This window comes from Phyllobates terribilis, unplaced genomic scaffold (assembly GCF_046119375.1).
Source record: "Phyllobates terribilis strain yellow unplaced genomic scaffold, ASM4611937v1 Scaffold_7__3_contigs__length_470593459, whole genome shotgun sequence".
Taxonomy (NCBI): Eukaryota; Metazoa; Chordata; class Amphibia; order Anura; family Dendrobatidae; genus Phyllobates; species Phyllobates terribilis.
In genome coordinates, this window is record NW_027362767.1 from 225,784,945 (window position 1) to 225,805,038 (window position 20,094).

The 20,094-nt window shown below is 53.4% G+C and overlaps 1 protein-coding gene across 2 annotated transcripts in view; it reads left to right on the forward strand.

The window, feature by feature from the left end:
- The first annotated feature begins 5,241 nt into the window (after positions 1-5,241).
- The window catches only part of NEK6 (NIMA related kinase 6), a 182,902-nt gene continuing 168,049 nt past the window's right edge, over positions 5,242-20,094 (forward strand). The window contains exon 1 of one of the 2 annotated variants that reach the window (XM_073639767.1): positions 5,242-5,381. Coding sequence is in view for 1 of the 2 variants with exons in the window: in XM_073639766.1 (XP_073495867.1) it covers positions 5,325-5,381 (57 nt within the window). In the remaining variant the exon portion in view is untranslated. The remainder of the gene's footprint in view (positions 5,382-20,094) is intronic. The other variant, XM_073639766.1, reaches the window with a different exon arrangement.

Below are 20,094 nucleotides of genomic sequence, written 5' to 3' on the forward strand. Positions count from 1 at the left end.
GCTGCGGTAGGCGAGTACGAAGTGGTTTTTATTGTAATAGCAATTTATTTTAACGTTTTTTTTTTTTTTTTTAAACTGAGCACATACGCCGGCTGAGGAGAATACTTGTCCCCTCAGCTGCGCCAGTTCCCGCTGTCAAGAGCGGGAGCGGCCGTCGTATGATATGAGGAGTAGTCTCCCGCGGGAAATTCTTTGTTTGTTTTTGACTCATTGACTTGAGTCAGTGAAATCTGCAGCGAAAATCTGCAGCAAAAATCCGCAAATATTTTTATACCTGCGTTTTTGACTGACTCAACTGTGTGAAAACGCTGCAAAAAAGCACAAAGAATTGACATGTTGCAGATTTAAATGCAGTGACAATCCTGACAGGAAAACTCCTGATCACGTGCACAGCACTTCAGGATTGTCATTGCATTAGCACACGGCTTACCTAGCGTTTTTGGACCATTTCCACCAGAAAAAAAATGCAAAGTGTGTACATAGCCTAAAGGGAAAAGAAGACGTGGAACCACAGGATAAGTAAATGACTCTTGCTAAGCAGGATTGTAGTGCCAAGCTGGGTTGTGGTGAAGTAGTGAGAAAGAGTGAAAACAGAGGAGCAGAAGAAAGGGCAAAGAGGAAAGGTGAAGATACAGAACAATGGAGAAAAGGAAACGGTGGAAAACGCTCCGAGTTGTAAAGGAAACGTTCAGAAGACTGTGGACCTGCCATCTCTTGTATATATTCCCCACCAAGTTCCCGTTCAGTAAAGTTTATTTTTGAATGGTGGTCTCCCTCATTGACCTGTAAAACATCTAGTCCTGGCCAACCAGTAATACCAGTTACATGCAGCCTGCACGGGGGGCAACAGACGAGTGCCTCGACTACCGCCACCTTACACTTGTACTATACTACGCTGCCATTCTGCCGCTGAAAAAAACTACACACATACAACATGAACATTCACACGAAGACAATATTTCAGTGTAATCCGGCGCTTTCCTGTACCGGGATGCTGCCAGCAATGCCCCGCTATTACACTAATTTGACATTAGAGGTGTATGTATATATATATATATATATATATATATATATATATATATATATATATATAAAATTAGATCAGATAAACTTTTTGTCCAAGTGAGAACTCGGTAAAAGATTGGCAAATACTGCACATGACTCACTGCCGACTTCCTGTGGTTATCGAAAGATTTCATAACCAGAGCTCACATTGCCTCTTTGTGACCTGACTAATTGTTTTAGCTGTTAGATGTCACCTGCCACAGTGGGGAAACAATAATATCAAAAGTTCTGGGGAAAGAGGAACTAACCCCTCTGCTACGGGTCCACACAGGCCTGATACGCTGCAGGACGAAGGCAGAAGAAACAAGAACCAAATTGTGCATTCTTATCTTTAGAAATGCTGAGGACGAGCCGCAGATTTCACCTTTTGCATTAAAGTTAAAAGTCTGCAGCATAAACTGAGATACAGATGTCAAATCTGCACTAAAAGACAAATTAATCTGCAGATTTTTTTATGTATATTTTTTGCAGTATCTGGAGGAGAATTTGTAACCTTGCCCCCCTTGTACCTGTGTCAGGAGCCCCTGTACATCTGTACCTGCGCCCTGTACCTGTGCCCCTTTACTTGCCACCCTGTACCTGTGCCCCTGTACCAGCCCCCGGCTGGGCTCTGACTGCGCATGGCCTTCTGTACCTGTGCCAAGCACCCCTGTACCTGCCCCCGGCTCCACTGAACTTGTCCCCGACCCCGTTGTACCTGCCCTCTGTACTTGCCCCCTGTACCTGCCCCCCTCTGTAACCAGTCCCCGGCCCCCCTGTACATGTCCCCCTCCCCCGTGTAACCTGCCCCCGGCCCCCGTGTACCTGCCCCACCTGTGTAACCGGCCCCCGGCCTCCATGTACCTGCGCCCCCTGTGCAACCTGCCCCCATGTACCTGCACCCCCTGTGCCTGCTCCCCTGTACTTGCCCTTGGCCCCTGTACATGCCTCCGGCAACCCTGTACATGCCCCCTCCCCCCCATGTAATCTGTCTCTGGCCCCTCTTGTACCTGTACCTGCCCCCCCCCTGTGTAACCTGCCCCCGGCCCCCATGTACCTGCCCCACCTGTGTAACCTGCCCCCGGCCCCCATGTACCTGCGCCCCCTGTGCAACCTGCCCCCATGTACCTGCGCCCCCTGTGCCTGCTCCCCTGTACTTGCCCTTGGCCCCTGTACCTGCCTCCGGCACCCCTGTATATGCCCCCTCCCCCCCGTGTAACCTGTCTCTGGCCCCTCTTGTACCTGTACCTGCCTCCCCCCCGTGTAACCTGCTCCCGGCCCCCATGTACCTGCCCCACCTGTGTAACCTGACCCCGGCCCCCATGTACCTGCGCCTCCTGTGCAACCTGCCCCCGGCCCCCCATGTACCTGCGCCCCCTGTGCCTGCTCCCCTGTACTTGCCCCTGGCCCCCTGCACCTGCCTCCAGCTCCCTTGTATTTGCCCCCCTCTACCTGCCCCCGGCTCCCTTGTATTTGCCCCCCTGTACCTGCCCTCTGCCCCCCTGTACCTGCCCACCGGCCCCTCTGTACCTGCCCCCCGGCCCCCTTGTACCGGCCCCTTGTACCTGCTCCCCGGCTCCCCTGTACCTGCCCTGCGGCTCCCCTGTACCTGCCCCCCTCTGTAACCAGTCCCCGGCCCCCCTGTACATGTCCCCCTCCCCCGTGTAACCTGCCCCCGGCCCCCGTGTACCTGCCCCACCTGTGTAACCGGCCCCCGGCCTCCATGTACCTGCGCCCCCTGTGCAACCTGCCCCCATGTACCTGCACCCCCTGTGCCTGCTCCCCTGTACTTGCCCTTGGCCCCTGTACATGCCTCCGGCAACCCTGTACATGCCCCCTCCCCCCCATGTAATCTGTCTCTGGCCCCTCTTGTACCTGTACCTGCCCCCCCCCCCCTGTGTAACCTGCCCCCGGCCCCCATGTACCTGCCCCACCTGTGTAACTTGCCCCCGGCCCCCATGTACCTGCGCCCCCTGTGCAACCTGCCCCCATGTACCTGCGCCCCCTGTGCCTGCTCCCCTGTACTTGCCCTTGGCCCCTGTACCTGCCTCCGGCACCCCTGTATATGCCCCCTCCCCCCCGTGTAACCTGTCTCTGGCCCCTCTTGTACCTGTACCTGCCTCCCCCCCGTGTAACCTGCTCCCGGCCCCCATGTACCTGCCCCACCTGTGTAACCTGACCCCGACCCCCATGTACCTGCGCCTCCTGTGCAACCTGCCCCCCATGTACCTGCGCCCCCTGTGCCTGCTCCCCTGTACTTGCCCCTGGCCCCCTGCACCTGCCTCCAGCTCCCTTGTATTTGCCCCCCTCTACCTGCCCCCGGCTCCCTTGTATTTGCCCCCCTGTACCTGCCCTCTGCCCCCCTGTACCTGCCCCCCGGCCCCTCTGTACCTGCCCCCCGGCCCCCTTGTACCGGCCCCTTGTACCTGCTCCCCTGTACCTGCCCCGCGGCTCCCCTGTACCTGCCCCCCGGCCCCTCGGCCCCTCTGTACCTGCCCCCCAGGTTCCTCTGTACCTGCCCCCCAGGTTCCCCTGTACCTGCCCCCCGGCTCCCCTGTACCTGCCCCCCGGCCCCCTTGTACCTGCCCCCCGGCTCTCCTGTACCTGCCCCCCGGCCCGTCTGTACCTGCCCCCCCGGCTCCCCTGTACCTGCCCCCCGGCTCTCCTGTACCTGCCCCCCGGCCCGTCTGTACCTGCCCCCCAGGTTCCCCTGTACCTGCCCCCCGGCTCCCCTGTACCTGCCCCCCGGCCCCCTTGTACCGGCCCCTTGTACCTGCCCCCCGGCTCCCCTGTACCTGCCCCCCGGCTCCCCTGTACCTGCCCCCGGCTCCCCTGTACCTGCCCCCCGGCTCCCCTGTACCTGCCCCCCGGCTCCCCTGTACCTGCCCCCGGCTCCCCTGTACCTGCCCCCGGCTCCCCTGTACCTGCCCCCCGGCTCTCCTGTACCTGCCCCCCGGCTCCCCTGTACCTGCCCCCCGGCTCCCCTGTACCTGCCCCCCGGCTCCCCTGTACCTGCCCCCCGGCTCCCCTGTACCTGCCCCCGGCTCCCCTGTACCTGCCCCCCGGCTCCCCTGTACCTGCCCCCCGGCTCCCCTGTACCTGCCCCCCGGCTCCCCTGTACCTGCCCCCGGCTCCCCTGTACCTGCCCCCGGCTCCCCTGTACCTGCCCCCCGGCTCTCCTGTACCTGCCCCCCGGCTCCCCTGTACCTGCCCCCCGGCTCCCCTGTACCTGCCCCCCGGCTCCCCTGTACCTGCCCCCGGCTCCCCTGTACCTGCCCCCCGGCTCTCCTGTACCTGCCCCCCGGCTCCCCTGTACCTGCCCCCCGGCTCCCCTGTACCTGCCCCCGGCTCCCCTGTACCTGCCCCCGGCTCCCCTGTACCTGCCCCCCGGCTCCCCTGTACCTGCCCCCCGGCTCCCCTGTACCTGCCCCCGGCTCCCCTGTACCTGCCCCCGGCTCCCCTGTACCTGCCCCCCGGCTCTCCTGTACCTGCCCCCCGGCTCCCCTGTACCTGCCCCCCGGCTCCCCTGTACCTGCCCCCCGGCTCCCCTGTACCTGCCCCCGGCTCCCCTGTACCTGCCCCCCGGCTCCCCTGTACCTGCCCCCCGGCTCCCCTGTACCTGCCCCCCGGCTCCCCTGTACCTGCCCCCCGGCTCCCCTGTACCTGCCCCCCGGCTCCCCTGTACCTGCCCCCCGGCTCTCCTGTACCTGCCCCCGGCTCCCCTGTACCTGCCCCCCGGCTCCCCTGTACCTGCCCCCCGGCTCCCCTGTACCTGCCCCCGGCTCCCCTGTACCTGCCCCCCGGCTCTCCTGTACCTGCCCCCGGCTCCCCTGTACCTGCCCCCGGCTCCCCTGTACCTGCCCCCGGCTCCCCTGTACCTGCCCCCCGGCTCCCCTGTACCTGCCCCCGGCTCCCCTGTACCTGCCCCCGGCTCCCCTGTACCTGCCCCCCGGCTCCCCTGTACCTGCCCCCGGCTCCCCTGTACCTGCCCCCGGCTCCCCTGTACCTGCCCCCCGGCTCCCCTGTACCTGCCCCCCGGCCCCCCTGTACCTGCCCCCGGCTCCCCTGTACCTGCCCCCCGGCTCTCCTGTACCTGCCCCCGGCTCCCCTGTACCTGCCCCCCGGCTCCCCTGTACCTGCCCCCCGGCTCCCCTGTACCTGCCCCCGGCTCCCCTGTACCTGCCCCCCGGCCCCCCTCTGACGGCGCTCGCGGACGGTTCCTCCCTGAAGTCTCCTCTCGGGACCGCGCACAGGAAGTCTGTCGGGAGCGCGCGTCCTGGATGTGTCGGAGAGGAGCTGCTCGGGCAGAGACACCGGAGCCGGAGACCGCGGACAAAGTAGGGACCGGCAGAAAGTGACTGTAACTAATCCACTAACTTTACCCTGTGACCAAACTAACGCTCCGTGCACACAGGGCGCAGGAGAGGCGCATGGACGCTGCACATTGGAAGATGTCGCACAGATGTTTATGTATCTGACACCTCTTTCTGCCGTGCATGGCCTTATCTAAGGGGCAATTGCTTGTGTAGCAATTCCCTAATGCCCATCGCCTGCAGAGATGAGGAGGGGTTTGTTTGCCACTTGTTTCTCTTGCGGTTCTTTGCGGGTCACAGCTGGACCCCACTTCCCCGCAGCTCGGAGCGATCTCTGCCATGTCGCTGTGCAGCCGCAGCTCCTCTCTCCATGTGGATCTCATGTAGTTCGTGCAGATTTGCAGCCTTTACATGGACGGTTATTGCCCAATAAAAAGAGAAATGTCACTTATCTTCCCACAATATAGAGCTAAGAACACCGATCTGCGAGGGACTACAGATCCCAGCAGGCTCTGGCCAGTGTTCTCCTCGCCCCATCCCTCTTGTGATCATTTCTTTGTATAATACAAATGTAACAATAATTTTTGACGTGAAAAGTTTTGAATCTGAGTAATAAGACCTCACTAACTTCTAGACGGTAAGACCCCCGTCACTTGGCCTTCTCCACCAAGCACTGCAGTGGTCTCTGAGTGATCCGCTCTCAGACCCCTCTTATCTCACCCCCCTTCCCGACATGCAGGATCCCTCCCCACCCCCTCCCCCCTCCCTGACATGTAGGATCCCTCCCCCCTTCCCTACGTGCAGGATCCTTCTCCACCCCCCCCTTCCCGACATGCACGATCCCTCTCTCCCCCCCCCCCCCCTTCCCGACATGCAGGATCCCCCCTTCCCGACATCCCTCCCCCCCCCTTCCCTACATGCAGGATCCCTCTCCACCCCCCCTTCCCTACATTCAGGATCCCTCACCCCCCCCTTCCCGACATCCCTCTGCCCCCCCCCCTTCCCGACATGCAGGATCCTTCTCCACCCCCCCCCTTCCCGACATGCAGGATCCTTCTCCACCCCCCCTCTTCCCGACATGCAGGATCCTTCTCCACCCCCCCTCTTCCCGACATGCATCACCCCCCCCCTCTTCCCGACATGCATCACCCCCCCCCCTCTTCCCGACATGCGGGATCCCCCCCCTCCCGACATGCGGGATCCCCCCCCTCTTCCCGACATGCAGGATCCCTCCCCCCCTCTTCCCGACATGCAGGATCCCTCCCCCCCTCTTCCCGACATGCAGGATCCCTCCCCCCCTCTTCCCGACATGCAGGATCCCTCCCCCCCCTCTTCCCGACATGCAGGATCCCTCCCCCCCTCTTCCCGACATGCAGGATCCCTCCCCCCCTCTTCCCGACATGCAGGATCCCTCCCCCCCTCTTCCCGACATGCAGGATCCCTCCCCCCCTCTTCCCGACATGCAGGATCCCTCCTCCCCTCTTCCCGACATGCAGGATCCCCCCCCTCTTCCCGACATGCAGGATCCCCCCCCCTCTTCCCGACATGCAGGATCCCTCGCCCCCCCCTCCCCTCTTCCCAACATGCAGGATCCCTCTCCCCCCCCCCTTCCTCACATGCAGGATCCCCCCCCTTTCCCGACATGCAGGATCCCTCCCCTCCCCTTCCCGACATGCAGGATCCCCCCCCTCCTCCCGACATGCAGGATCTCCCCCCCCCTCTTCCCGACATGCAGGATGCCTCCCCCCCCCCTCTTCCCGACATGCAGGATCCCTCTCCCCCCTCCCTTCCCGACATGCAGGATCCCTCCCCCCCCCTTCTCGACATGCAGGATCCCTCCTCACCCCCTTCCCGACATGCAGAATCCCCCCCCCCCATCCCGACATGCAGGATCCCCCTCCCCCTTCCCGACATGCAGGATCCCCCTCGCCCTTCCGACATACAGGTCCCTCTCTCCCCCTCCCCCTTCCCGACATGCAAGATCCCCCTCTCCCCCTTCCCGACATGCAGGATCCCCCTCCCCCTTCCCGACATGCAGGATCCCCCTCCCCCTTCCCGACATGCAGGATCCCCCTCCCCCTTCCCGACATGCAGGATCCCCCTCCCCCTTCCCGACATGCAGGATCCCCCTCCCCCTTCCCGACATGCAGGATCCCCCTCCCCCTTCCCGACATGCAGGATTCCTCCCCCCCCCCCCTTCTCGACATGCAGGATCCCCCCCCTCCTCCCGACATGCAGGATCCCCCCCCCCTTCCCGACATGCAGGATCCCTCCCCCCCCCCCTTCCCGACATGCGGGATACCTCTCCCCCTCCCCCCTTCCGACATGCAGGATTCCTCTCCCCATCCCCCCACCCCTTTCCGACATGCAGGATCCCCTCCCCCCATCCCGACATGCAGGTCCCTCTCTCCCCCTCTCCCTTCCCGACATGCAGGTCCCTTTCTCCCCCTCCCCCTTCCCGACATGCAGGATCCCTCTCCCCCCCCCCCCAACCCGACATGCAGAATCCCCCCCCCCCATCCTGACATGCAGGCCCCTCTCTCCCCCTCCCCCCTTCCCGACATGCAGGATCCCTCCCCCCCCCCCCCATCCCGACATGCAGGTCCCTCTCTCCCCCTCCCCGACATGCAAGATCCCCCTCTCCCCCTCCCCCTTCCCGACATGCAGGATCCCCCTTCCCGACATGTAGGATCCCCCTCCCCGACATCCAGAATCCCCCTCCCCCTTCCCAACATGCAGGATCCCTCTCCCCCTTCCCAACATGCAGGATTCTTCTCTCTCCCCCTTCCCGACATGGAAGATCCCCCTCCCCCTTCCCGACATGCAGGATCCCCCTTCCCGACATGCAGGATCCCCCTTCCCGACATGCAGGATCCCCCTCCCCCTTCCCGACATGCAGGATCCCCCTCCCCCTTCCCGACATGCAGGATCCCCCTCCCCCTTCCCGACATGCAGGATCCCCCTCCCCCTTCCCGACATGCAGGATCCCCCTCCCCCTTCCCGACATACAGAATCCCCCTCCTCTTCCCGACATGCAGGATTCCTCTCCCCCCCCCCCCCTTCTCGACATGCAGGATCCCTCCCCCCCTCCCGACATACAGGATCCCTCCCCACCTTCCCGACATGCAGGATCCCTCTCCCCCCCTCCCCCTTCCCGACATGCAGAATCCCCCTCCCCGACATGCAGAATCCCCCCCCCTCTTCCCGACATGCAGGATCCCTCTCCCCCCCCCCCCCTCTTCCCGACATACAGGATCCCTCCCCCTTCCCGACATGCAGGATCCCTCTCCCCCCCCTTCCCGACATGCAGGATCCCTCTTCCCCCCACATCCCGACATGCAGAAACCCCCTCCCCATCCCGACATGCAGGATCCCTCTTCCCCCCCCATCCCGACATGCAGAATCCCCCCCTCTCCCCGACATGCAGGATCCCCCTCCCCCTTCCCGACATGCAGGATCCCCCTCCCCCTTGCCGACATGCAGGATCCCCCTCCCCCTTGCCGACATGCAGGATCCCCCTCCCCCTTGCCGACATGCAGGATCCCCCTCCCCCTTGCCGACATGCAGGATCCCCCTCCCCCTTGCCGACATGCAGGATCCCCCTTGCCGACATGCAGGATCCCCCTCCCCCTTGCCGACATGCAGGATCCCCCTCCCCCTTGCCGACATGCAGGATCCCCCTCCCCCTTGCCGAAATGCAGGATCCCCCTCCCCCTTGCCGACATGCAGGATCCCCCTCCCCCTTGCCGACATGCAGGATCCCCCTCCCCCTTGCCGACATGCAGGATCCCCCTCCCCCTTGCCGACATGCAGGATCCCCCTTGCCGACATGCAGGATCCCCCTCCCCCTTGCCGACATGCAGGATCCCCCTTGCCGACATGCAGGATCCCCCTTGCCGACATGCAGGATCCCCCTTGCCGACATGCAGGATCCCCCTTGCCGACATGCAGGATCCCCCTTGCCGACATGCAGGATCCCCCTTGCCGACATGCAGGATCCCCCTTGCCGACATGCAGGATCCCCCTTGCCGACATGCAGGATCCCCCTTGCCGACATGCAGGATCCCCCTTGCCGACATGCAGGATCCCCCTTGCCGACATGCAGGATCCCCCTTGCCGACATGCAGGATCCCCCTTGCCGACATGCAGGATCCCCCTTGCCGACATGCAGGATCCCCCTTGCCGACATGCAGGATCCCCCTTGCCGACATGCAGGATCCCCCTCCCCCTTGCCGACATGCAGGATCCCCCTCCCCCTTCCCGACATGCAGAATCCCCCTCCCCCTTCCCGACATGCAGAATCCCCCTCCCCCTTCCCGACATGCAGAATCCCCCTCCCCCTTCCCGACATGCAGAATCCTCCTCCCCCTTCCCGACATGCAGAATCCTCCTCCCCCTTCCCGACATGCAGAATCCTCCTCCCCCTTCCCGACATGCAGAATCCTCCTCCCCCTTCCCGACATGCAGAATCCTCCTCCCCCTTCCCGACATGCAGAATCCTCCTCCCCCTTCCCGACATGCAGAATCCTCCTCCCCCTTCCCGACATGCAGAATCCTCCTCCCCCTTCCCGACATGCAGAATCCTCCTCCCCCTTCCCGACATGCAGAATCCTCCTCCCCCTTCCCGACATGCAGAATCCTCCTCCCCCTTCCCGACATGCAGAATCCTCCTCCCCCTTCCCGACATGCAGAATCCCCCTCCCCCTTCCGAAATGCAGGATCCCACTCCCCCTCCACCTTCCCGACATGCAGGATTCTTCTCTCTACCCCCTTCCCGACATGCGGGATCCCCCTCCCCTCCCTTCGGACATGCAGTATCCCCCCCCTCCTCTCGATGTGCCAGATCTCTCCCCCCTCCCTCGATGCTTCTCCCCCACCCACCCCCGACATGTCAGATGCTTTCCCTCCCCATCCTCATGCCGGATCCTCAAACAAAGGATTGAGCATGTTGAAAACCAACATGCCTAATCCTTCTTTTCTTCGATGGCAGATCGGGGCACCTCCATACACATTAGATTACCTTGGCAATATCATTGGGTTCATTTGATGTTCACTTAATGTACATAGACATCACTGGGGTGTAAAATTATTTTTGCCGTTTTGGAGCAGAAACTGAGCACAACCTCTCAAGTTTTTGAGGAGTTTCTCAAAGAGTTTTGAGGAGTTACTGTACTCAAGTTTTTGAGTATTCCAGGAGGATTTTGAGAGTTTCTTTTAATCTTCTTTTTTTTTTAACATAAATAATCAGATGTTCGTTCCTTGGAACATTTTTTTATATCTTTTCCATCCGGGTTTTCTGCTGCGGAATCTGCCTGTATAAGCCGTCATGTGCAGATTGCCCCTTTCTGCTCCATAACCTCTTCAAAAAACTCCGTGTGCACACAGCCTTAGAAGCTTTAACACTTGATAGTGTAGTTCAGTCCTTTTTTCATTGACTTTTTTTGCAATGTTTATGTTTCTGCTGACTATTGCTACATTATAATAAACATTGTAATCTTTTTGTTGGCCTGTGATGTATAAACACCGGCCATTGGATACTACTGTGATCTGATGGCAGAGGTGACTGCATTACTGCATTGCTGAGTTTCCGTTTGTATCGCCCTATATGAAGCTGCTCTCGTTTTTCGTAGCCCTATTACCCCTCTGTGGGAGGCCCTTCCCGTAAACCATCATCCTTCATATGTGCGGCCCATTACCTGATAGCAAATTCCCCATGGTGAGTCAACATCAGGAGTAAAAACGTCTTGCAGAAGACGTTCGGTAAAAGGGTCATGCAGCGTAACAAAGTACCAGAAGTTGCTGACTGAATCTTAGCTTTGTATAAAAGAAGTACTGAAAGCAAAAAAAAAGAAAGGAAAAAAAAAAGTTTGAGGTGACAGGAAATTTGTCGACCACAAGCTGGGCCTTGTTCTTCATTCGTGGCGTGGCTCGGGGATTCGCACATTATACTTACGTCGGATAGCTCGGCCGAGCCGGTATTTCGTTTAGTCAAAGGAATACTTTTTTTTTTCTTGCATATATTGGATGAGTAGGCTTCTACAGGTGCATTCTGCATAAAATGTGATGTGAACTTGGCTGACCGTTCCTGCTTCTTTCTATGGGGAGAGGGTAGTAAGCTGCTGGCAGAGAAACTCAGACAGCGGCTTATCTACTGCAGAAACAAACTCTGCATGCCCAGTCTTTCTTTCGCTGACACCTGTTTTAAACCTTTGTAACTTTCAATTTTCTTTTATATCATGTGCATGGCCGGTTTTAGACACATCCTCTAGCAAATTAATGGTTTATGCTTTGTATTATATTCACCATTAGCGTACATTCACATAGTGCCGCTGATATGCAAACCCGTAGAAGCGTGTTCACACACGAAACGGCCGTCGTCTGACTGCACTCTGCAAGCTCCCTGACTTACCATTAGCTGGCACACGGATTACCTAGCATTTTTGGTGTGTTTCCACGTGGAAAAAAACGCACAGTGCGCACATAGCCTTCAAGAAATCCAATAAAGACTGGCACTTTTGCTCCAGATGGTGAGTGCCACGTCATCTTTTTCACCATGCCGCTCTGACAGCTTTTGCCCACTCAGGCGAATCACCTTATAATTTTAACTTATAAAAATAAGGATGCATTATCATCTTGAAAAATGATGTCATCATCCCCAAACATCCTTTCAATTGATGGGATAAGAAAACTGTCCAAAATATCAATGTAAACTTGGGCATTTATTGAAGATGTAATGACAGCCATCTCCCCAGTGCCTTTACCTGACATGCAGCCTCATATCATCAATGACTGTGGAAATTTGCATGTTCTCTTCATGCAGTCATCTTTATAAATCTCATTGGAACGGCACCAAACAAAAGTTCCAGCATCATCACCTTGCCCAATGCAGATTCGCGATTCATCACTGAATATTCCAATGAGATTTATAAAGATGACTGCATGAAGAGAACATGCAAATTTCCACAGTCATTGATGATATGGGGCTGCATGTCAGGTAAAGGCACTGGGGAGATGGCTGTCATTACATCTTCAATAAATGCCCAAGTTTACATTGCTATTTTGGACAGTTTTCTTATCCCATCAATTGAAAGGATGTTTGGGGATGATGACATCATTTTTCAAGATGATAATGCATCCTGCCATAGAGCAAAAACTGTGAAAACATTCCTTGAAAGGAGACACATATGGTCAATGTCATGGCCTGCAAATAGTCCGGATCTCAATCCAATAGAACATCTTTGGTGGAAGTTGAAGAAAATGGTCCATGACAAGGCTCCAACCTGCAAAGCTGATCTGGCAACAGTAATCAGAGAAAGTTGGAGGCAGATTGATGAAGAGTACTGTTTGTCACTCATTAAGTCCATGCCTCAGAGACTGCAATCTGTTATTAAAGCCAGAGGTGGTGCGACAAAATACTAGTGATGTATTGGAGTGTTCTTTTGTATGTTTTTCATGATTCCATAATTTTTTTCCTCAGAATTGAATGATTCCATTATTTTTTCTCTCTGCTTGGTCTGAAAAAAATTACCCTTACTGAGTACCACATTTTTAATCTTGATTTCTTTTAGTGTTTCTTAAAGCCATAAAGTTGCCATTTGAAATGACTTTAGTTTTGTGCCATGTCTGTGATCTGCTTTTTTTCAACAACATTAAACAACTGAATGAACATCCTCCGAGCCCGGTGATTCCATAATTTTTGCCAGGGGTTGTATGTGTGAATTTTTTTTTTTTTTTTACCTTTGTTATACTGGTTTTTCACTTTGCGTTATGGTATTATTTTTGTGACAAGTCGGATGATAAAATGAATGGTTGTCTGTGTGGTTACAGCGTCGTCCTGTAGAAAACAGCACTGTGGCTTTGGAGCCGTTTGATGACGGTCACCACTTTGACGCTGAACTTCTTTGGAAACACCATTGATTTTTTTTTTTTTCGCTTTTCCATTGTCGATATATTCGCAATCAAAGTATTTGTCACCTATTGAGTTAACTTTTGTTAAGTCAAAGTGGGTATTATCAGATAGTTTTCACTGGGGGGCTGAAGTCTTCTCCCTGTATGAGTTGCTATCTGATAACACCCACTTGGACTTAACTTTTGTTAACGCATTGTGGTATGAAAAAACGAAAAAGTTGTAAAAAAAAATTAAACCTGATTTAAGAAAAAGTTCATTTTTTGATGACACATTTTTTTAAGAATCGGCTAAATGTCAGAGGACTTTTTTCTTTTTATTGTATTGATTGTATTTTTTTATACGTGGTTTTTCATGTGTGTAGTCTTTACTCGCTCCTCAGCAACTCACTGGTTAAGGTGGTGACTTTCACTGTCTTAAGAATTTCTGGTGTTTTCCTTTTTTGGAGCTGAGAAATGTGGCAACTGTCCACTGGTTTGGGAAATAGTTGAAATTCTCCTGCAATATATATTTTTTTCTCTTTCAGTTCTCAGAAATCCTGCCATAGGATGAAAACCGAGAGCTCCGACGTTCTGGTTTTTGATCTCGATAACTTTCCATATTTTTTTTTTTCTCGTTTTGGTCAAACAATGTACGATAAATGTTTTTTGTTTTTTTTTGCATGGACTTGAAAATAAAATCTTCCTATTCTATTTTAAGCACAAAGCTTATAAGAATCTCAGTGTTTTAGGTACTAGTCAGAAATGATTAAAACTAAAAGTGTAGGTAGAAAAAAAAAATACACACAAAAAAAGATATGTCTGTAAAGTGCTGCGGAATATGTGAATGCTATGTTAGTCGAAGAAAAGAATATCAAAATCCTTTCTCTTTGCGCAGAATTTTGACCTTATTTATTTAACTGTGGCAAATACCTGTCTGTGTCGGACCGTGTAGAGGCGCATGTACTAGACAAGTGAGATGGGTCCACCAAGTTCTGAAATCAATCTATGGTTATTTTCACAAGGAATAGCTCAGGAAAGTGTTTAAAAACAAAAAAGAAACAGACACTGAAAGATCGCTACCTAACGACATATATTACTTTTAAAGTGGCCCTGGCAGACCCCCTCTCAATAAAAAAGAAACATGATCCTCATAGTGTTTTTGCCCCTGCGGCCATTCAAATTAAAAGACCTAAATATCTGACGATGGCACATAGGGAGCGGATTAGCAGAAGGACGCTGCTTAGTTTTGTGTGTTCTTGTGTTTTTCAGCGCAGAATCTCTCCAGATTTGGCGCAGATTTGACCCTTTGCATTTCAGACGGTAAAATGTGCAGTGTAAATTGGCATGATGCAGAATTCACATATGAAGCTCAGATCACTTTTGCGCACAAATTTTAATTCTTTTTTTGTGTGTCCGTTAGATTTATTAAAATTGCATCCGCTTTGCTGGCGCTGTAATATACTATGGATGTTTTGCACTCAAATCTGTTTATCCTTTGAGAACATATCTTAAAAGGGTTATCTGGTCTTAAGTTACTCTGTGAGCATTTTACGGTGCCGGCGCGCGACCTCAAGTATGTGAATTGAATGCATGCGGTGACGTGCTGACTATATGGTGGCAGCCTTGCTCAATACAAGTGATTTGAGTGAGGCCAGACAGTCTAGTCGGAATGTGGCTGAAAACTTGCAAAATGTGTACTTTCAGTCACATGACCGCCGCTTCCGGCGAATCCTGACAGCATGCAGTGCACACACTGATGATTCACAAGTCTGCAGTCATATAGATTGAATTGTAGCTCAACACCGGACAACCCCTTTAAGACTTGGTCTTGCAGCCAAATAATCACTTTGTGCGGCAGCAAGCATAATGCAGATGAATGGGGTCACATTGCGACTCCTAGAGTAACGTGACAAGAAAGTAGCAGTTGGATTTTTTTTCTTGTAACTTGCCTGTCACTGTTGCAGTACCTGTGGGGTCATAATGAAATCCCATTCAACTGAAGTGTGCTGCAATGTATCCTTCACAGAGCGACCTGTGTCATGGCCAAAGTTCGTTCCCTATCAGGATGTCTTTGGAGTGTGGGAGGAAACCGGAGAACCCGGAGGAAACCCACGCGAACACGGGGAGAACATACAAACTCCTTGCAGATGTTGTCCTTGGTGGGATTTTAAGTCAGGACCCCAGCGCTGCAAGGCTGCAGTGCTAACCACTGAGCCACCGTACAGTGCTAACCACTGAGCCACCGTACAGTGCTAACCACTGAGCCACCGTACAGGGCTAACCACTGAGCCACCGTACAGGGCTAACCACTGAGCCACCGTACAGTGCTAACCACTGAGCCACCGTACAGGGCTAACCACTGAGCCACCGTACAGGGCTAACCACTGAGCCACCGTACAGGGCTAACCACTGAGCCACCGTACAGGGCTAACCACTGAGCCACCGTACAGGGCTAACCACTGAGCCACCGTACAGGGCTAACCACTGAGCCACCGTACAGGGCTAACCACTGAGCCACCGTACAGGGCTAACCACTGAGCCACTGTGCTGCCCATCTTTGGAAAAATTGTCATTAAAATATAGCAGTTTCTGACCATTTTGGGTTTTCTTTGCTTTTCTCCCCATCCCTCCTTCATCTAGTTGCTGACTTGTCTTTATTGATTCCTCTTTGTCCTAAGCACTTTTGTTATTGATCCTTTGTGGCTTTGAGTGTAATGTGCAGACATGAAGAAGGGGGCTTTATCTGTGATTTATCTTATTTTACATTTTCCTGGGACTGCTGCTTCCTCTGTGATTAAAGAAATCATTAACGGTTTGTCAACACGCTGCAGTCTCCGATTATCACAAGGTCACAGGCTGGATCCTCTGGCGTTGCTACATATTAGCAGTATGTTTGCATATTTAGCAAACTCTACACTTACACAACAAATGGCAGCTACAATGTATCTACATGGTGCATTAGTCATTGTCATGTGTTTGCGTGTGATGGGTGTTTCGGTCAGTGACTATGGAACTTGCAGAAGTCATATTTGACTTTGGAAGGCAAATGCATCCTGGTACTGGAGAGAACGCTGCGAGGACGTCTCATTGTCTCCTATGAAATCCTGTTTAGGTTATGTTCACCCTGATGCAGTGCTCTCCACTGAGCACCACGTCGGGGTTTCTGTTGTAATCCCCGGTGGAGCCATTTATCGGTGGAGCCTACTGAACACTGTTTGACCCAAGTCCTGGCAATATTCGTCATTTTCATACAAGAACAAAAATGTGGTTAAGATTAGTCTCCGGCATTGATCATGCAACCGCAAGTATGCAATTTGTACACTTGCCGAAACATGGTGACCTTAGTCTCAGCCGCGCCCCGCAATGTTCTGTTGGCACCTCAGCGATCATGAGATCAGGGGCTTTAGAATTCCAGGAATGGGGCTCTAGCTGCGTCCTCAATGGAGCAGAGGGGTTCAAGCTCCATTTCTGGGGGACTGCAGAGTGCAGCTCTCGGCTTTTTCTGGCAGTCCCATAGCCAATGATCTCGGGGTTCAGCGAGTTATCACCTATCCCATGGATAAGGGATAACTTGTTTTTTTTTGGGTGGGGGATAACCCTTTCAGGAAATGTATCAGCCAGGGTGCAGAGGTGTTTTTGTACTTGACCCTCACTCTGAAGGACCTGATGCCTACTTGTCCGCCCATTACTCTGAGTGCCCAGTCTTTCTGTAGTGATAATCCACAGCAGTCGACAGCTGATTAACTAGTCTGTAGGGAGCCTGAGTTGTCTGCAGTTTTTTCCTATCAAGTCTGCGGACAGCGCTATATAGGTAATAGGAATATGGCTACATTTTAGACGTCTTTTTTTTTTTTTCCTCCTCGGACAGCACATGGATCGATACTTTCATTGATCCATACATACATCAGTTTTAAAAACCGATCCATTTGTCCAATCCGTGATACTCGGAGCGGGTCCTACTGTCATCCGCTTTGCGGATTAAAGTCTATGAGAGGATCCGGATGAAACGTGGAAGGCAGACTTTGTACTTAAGTGTTCCATCTGCTTTTTATCCATTTTTTTTGCTGATCCATTGTTAGGAGTTAATGGATAATTAAAAGTTTAGATAGTCGACTTGCTTCAGTTTTTAAAAATGGATGAGAAAAAACAATGCGATTGCAAAACAGATGAAAAACAGTCTGTTTCTCACAGATGTGTCAATGCAGGCTTATAGATGAAACATAGCTATGGGCATAGTTAGGAACATTGTGGCACCAAGGAATCCAAGTTCTGATCCCCCGGGTGCTGCGATCACAGTCCTATCGTGTGCAGTACCCTTCGAACTTGGCAATAAATGGTGGTAGACAAGAGCAGAACGGTTCAGGACTCTGCACAAGAAGGGACAACTGCATGTGCACGGTCTGGAGATTTCTGCACATGGAACATCTCTTGGATTCCTCAGTCATGCAACCTGCCTGATTGTACACATCATGGGTATGTTTCGACAGCTATCCTCATTACCTATATATTTGTGTCTGCATTTTTGAGGGGTTAAAATGACTGTCGGGCTCCCTCTAATTGGATATCCCCATTTATAAAGTCTTTGCAGGAAGGGGATACCCCTTTAGCACGAGGCAGTGTTAGGAATTTTGTCTATGGGTGACTTTTTGTTTTATGTGGTTCGCTATATTTAGCATAAAGTGGCTGATTTACAGTAGAGAAAACAGAGGTTGTTTGTACTAGCATGTCCATTTGTTGAATTCTGCAATGAAATCTTGAAAGCGGAGCCTCATATACCAGCGTTGTTATTCTAAGCAATATGAGATTTCATCTGAATAGCACATACCAAGAACACCTTAGCTTGCTGTGACTCATCTGTGCACCATATGTCTTATGAAATTAACTTTTTCATATTGTTTTGTTAGGCTTTAGTGGTTGTTTGACAAAGCAAAGCAGAGAAACGCGTTTCACTTTCTGCACCGTACAATTTAATTTCACTGGAAAGATATTTACATAGTTTACAACTTTAAGACGACATGCACATGGGAAGATAATTATTTCACAGTAATGCCTGTATCAGACCATGCCTGTGCCCCTGTTTATTACTCCTTACGGGCTTCCATCTGAATCCCTCTGAAAACCGGGGTTTCAGACGTGCCCACGGTGGTGCCATAGACTTGAAATATTTCTGGTGGCTTTTCTCTTTTTATCATTGTCCCTGATTTTCAGGGGGTTTAGCTGGAAGCCCCTGATGGGGTTAGGAACTGGGGGCACGGACATTTTCTGAATCTTGCCAAAAGTAGCAAATGTGTATCATGTGGATAAATCTTGTTTTAGGATATGTGTACACAACGTCTTTTTCAGGTGAATTCCGCCCAAAATGGACATTGCTTTGCAAGTTCCCTCTTATGTCACTTCTTCTAACCACTTTAGGGTTCAAAAACCCTGAAGCCGTTTAAAGGAGTAATATGCTCATTCTTCGGGCGGCCTCCGCCTGCACTCAGTACTAAGAGTGTAGAGTGAAAGACTCCATCACTGCAAAAACAACGGCAAAGCTGCCTCTGGGTGACGACAGCCTGTGTTTTCCTGAAATGGCTTCACCTGGGAAAACTCTGCGGCTGTGCCTGCATCTACATGACGCTGCAAGCACATACCCTTATTCTGAATGCATTAAAAACTTGAGCAAAAACTGCATGTATTGGCCAAGGTTTGGCTCAGGTGTGTGTACAAACAGTGAATGTACATGTCATTTTGTACAGATTCTTATTTTGAATTTCACCCTATACAACACAACTTTGCTGCAAAACTTAGTCTGCATAAAAAGTCTGTAGCAGAAAAGTCCACATGGATTGTGAGCATGACAGCTGCGTAAAAATACATGAGCCGTCACACTGGGGTCAGCTGAGCCTCCGGCCAGTCCATGCACTGCGTTTTGATCTCGGTCCAGGTTATATATGAAGCAGTGACACTTGGGTCAGCAGAGACGCCGGCCAGTCCGTGCACTGCCTTCCGATCTTGGTCTGATTCATGCATGAAGCTGTCACTCTCGGGGCGGGAGAGCCACTGGCCAGTCCGTGCCATGCCTTCCGATCTCAGTCTGATTAATGCATGAAGCTGTCACTCTTGGGGCAGGAGAGCCACTGGCCAGTCCGTGCACTGCTTTCCGATCTCAGTCTGATTAATGCATGAAGCTGTCACTCTTGGGGCGGGAGAGCCACCGGCCAGTCTGCGCATTCCTTTCCGATCTCGGTTTGATTAATATATAAAGCTATCTCTCTTGGGGCAGGAGAGCCACTGGCCAGTCCGCGCACTGCCTTCCGATCTCGGTCTGATTAATGCATGAAGCTGTCACTCTTGGGGCAGGAGAGCCGCCGGCCAGTCCGTGCACTGCCTTCCGATCTCAGTCTGATTAATGCATGAAGCTGTCACTCTTGGGGCAGGAGAGCCACTGGCCAGTCCGCGCATTCCTTTCCGATCTCGATTTGATTAATACATAAAGCTGTCACTCTTGGGGCAGGAGAGCCACTGGCCAGTCCGCGCATTGCCTTCAGATCTCGGTCTGATTAATGCATGAAGCTGTCACTCTTGGGACAGGAGAGCCACCGGCCAGTCCGTGCACTGCGTTCCGATCTCGGTCCGATTTATACATGGAGCTGTCACACCCGGATCGGGAGAGCCGCCGGCCAGTCTGTGCACTGCGTTCCAATCTCGGTCCGATGTGTACATGAAGGTGTCACACTCGGGTCGGGAGAGCCGCCAGCCAGTTCGTGCACTGCTTTCCGAACGTATTCCGATTAATATAGCGTCTGACTGCGTCCTTAGGGATGTCTAGTGTCGGACCCCACCGATCCAAAAGATAGGCTGTCTGTAT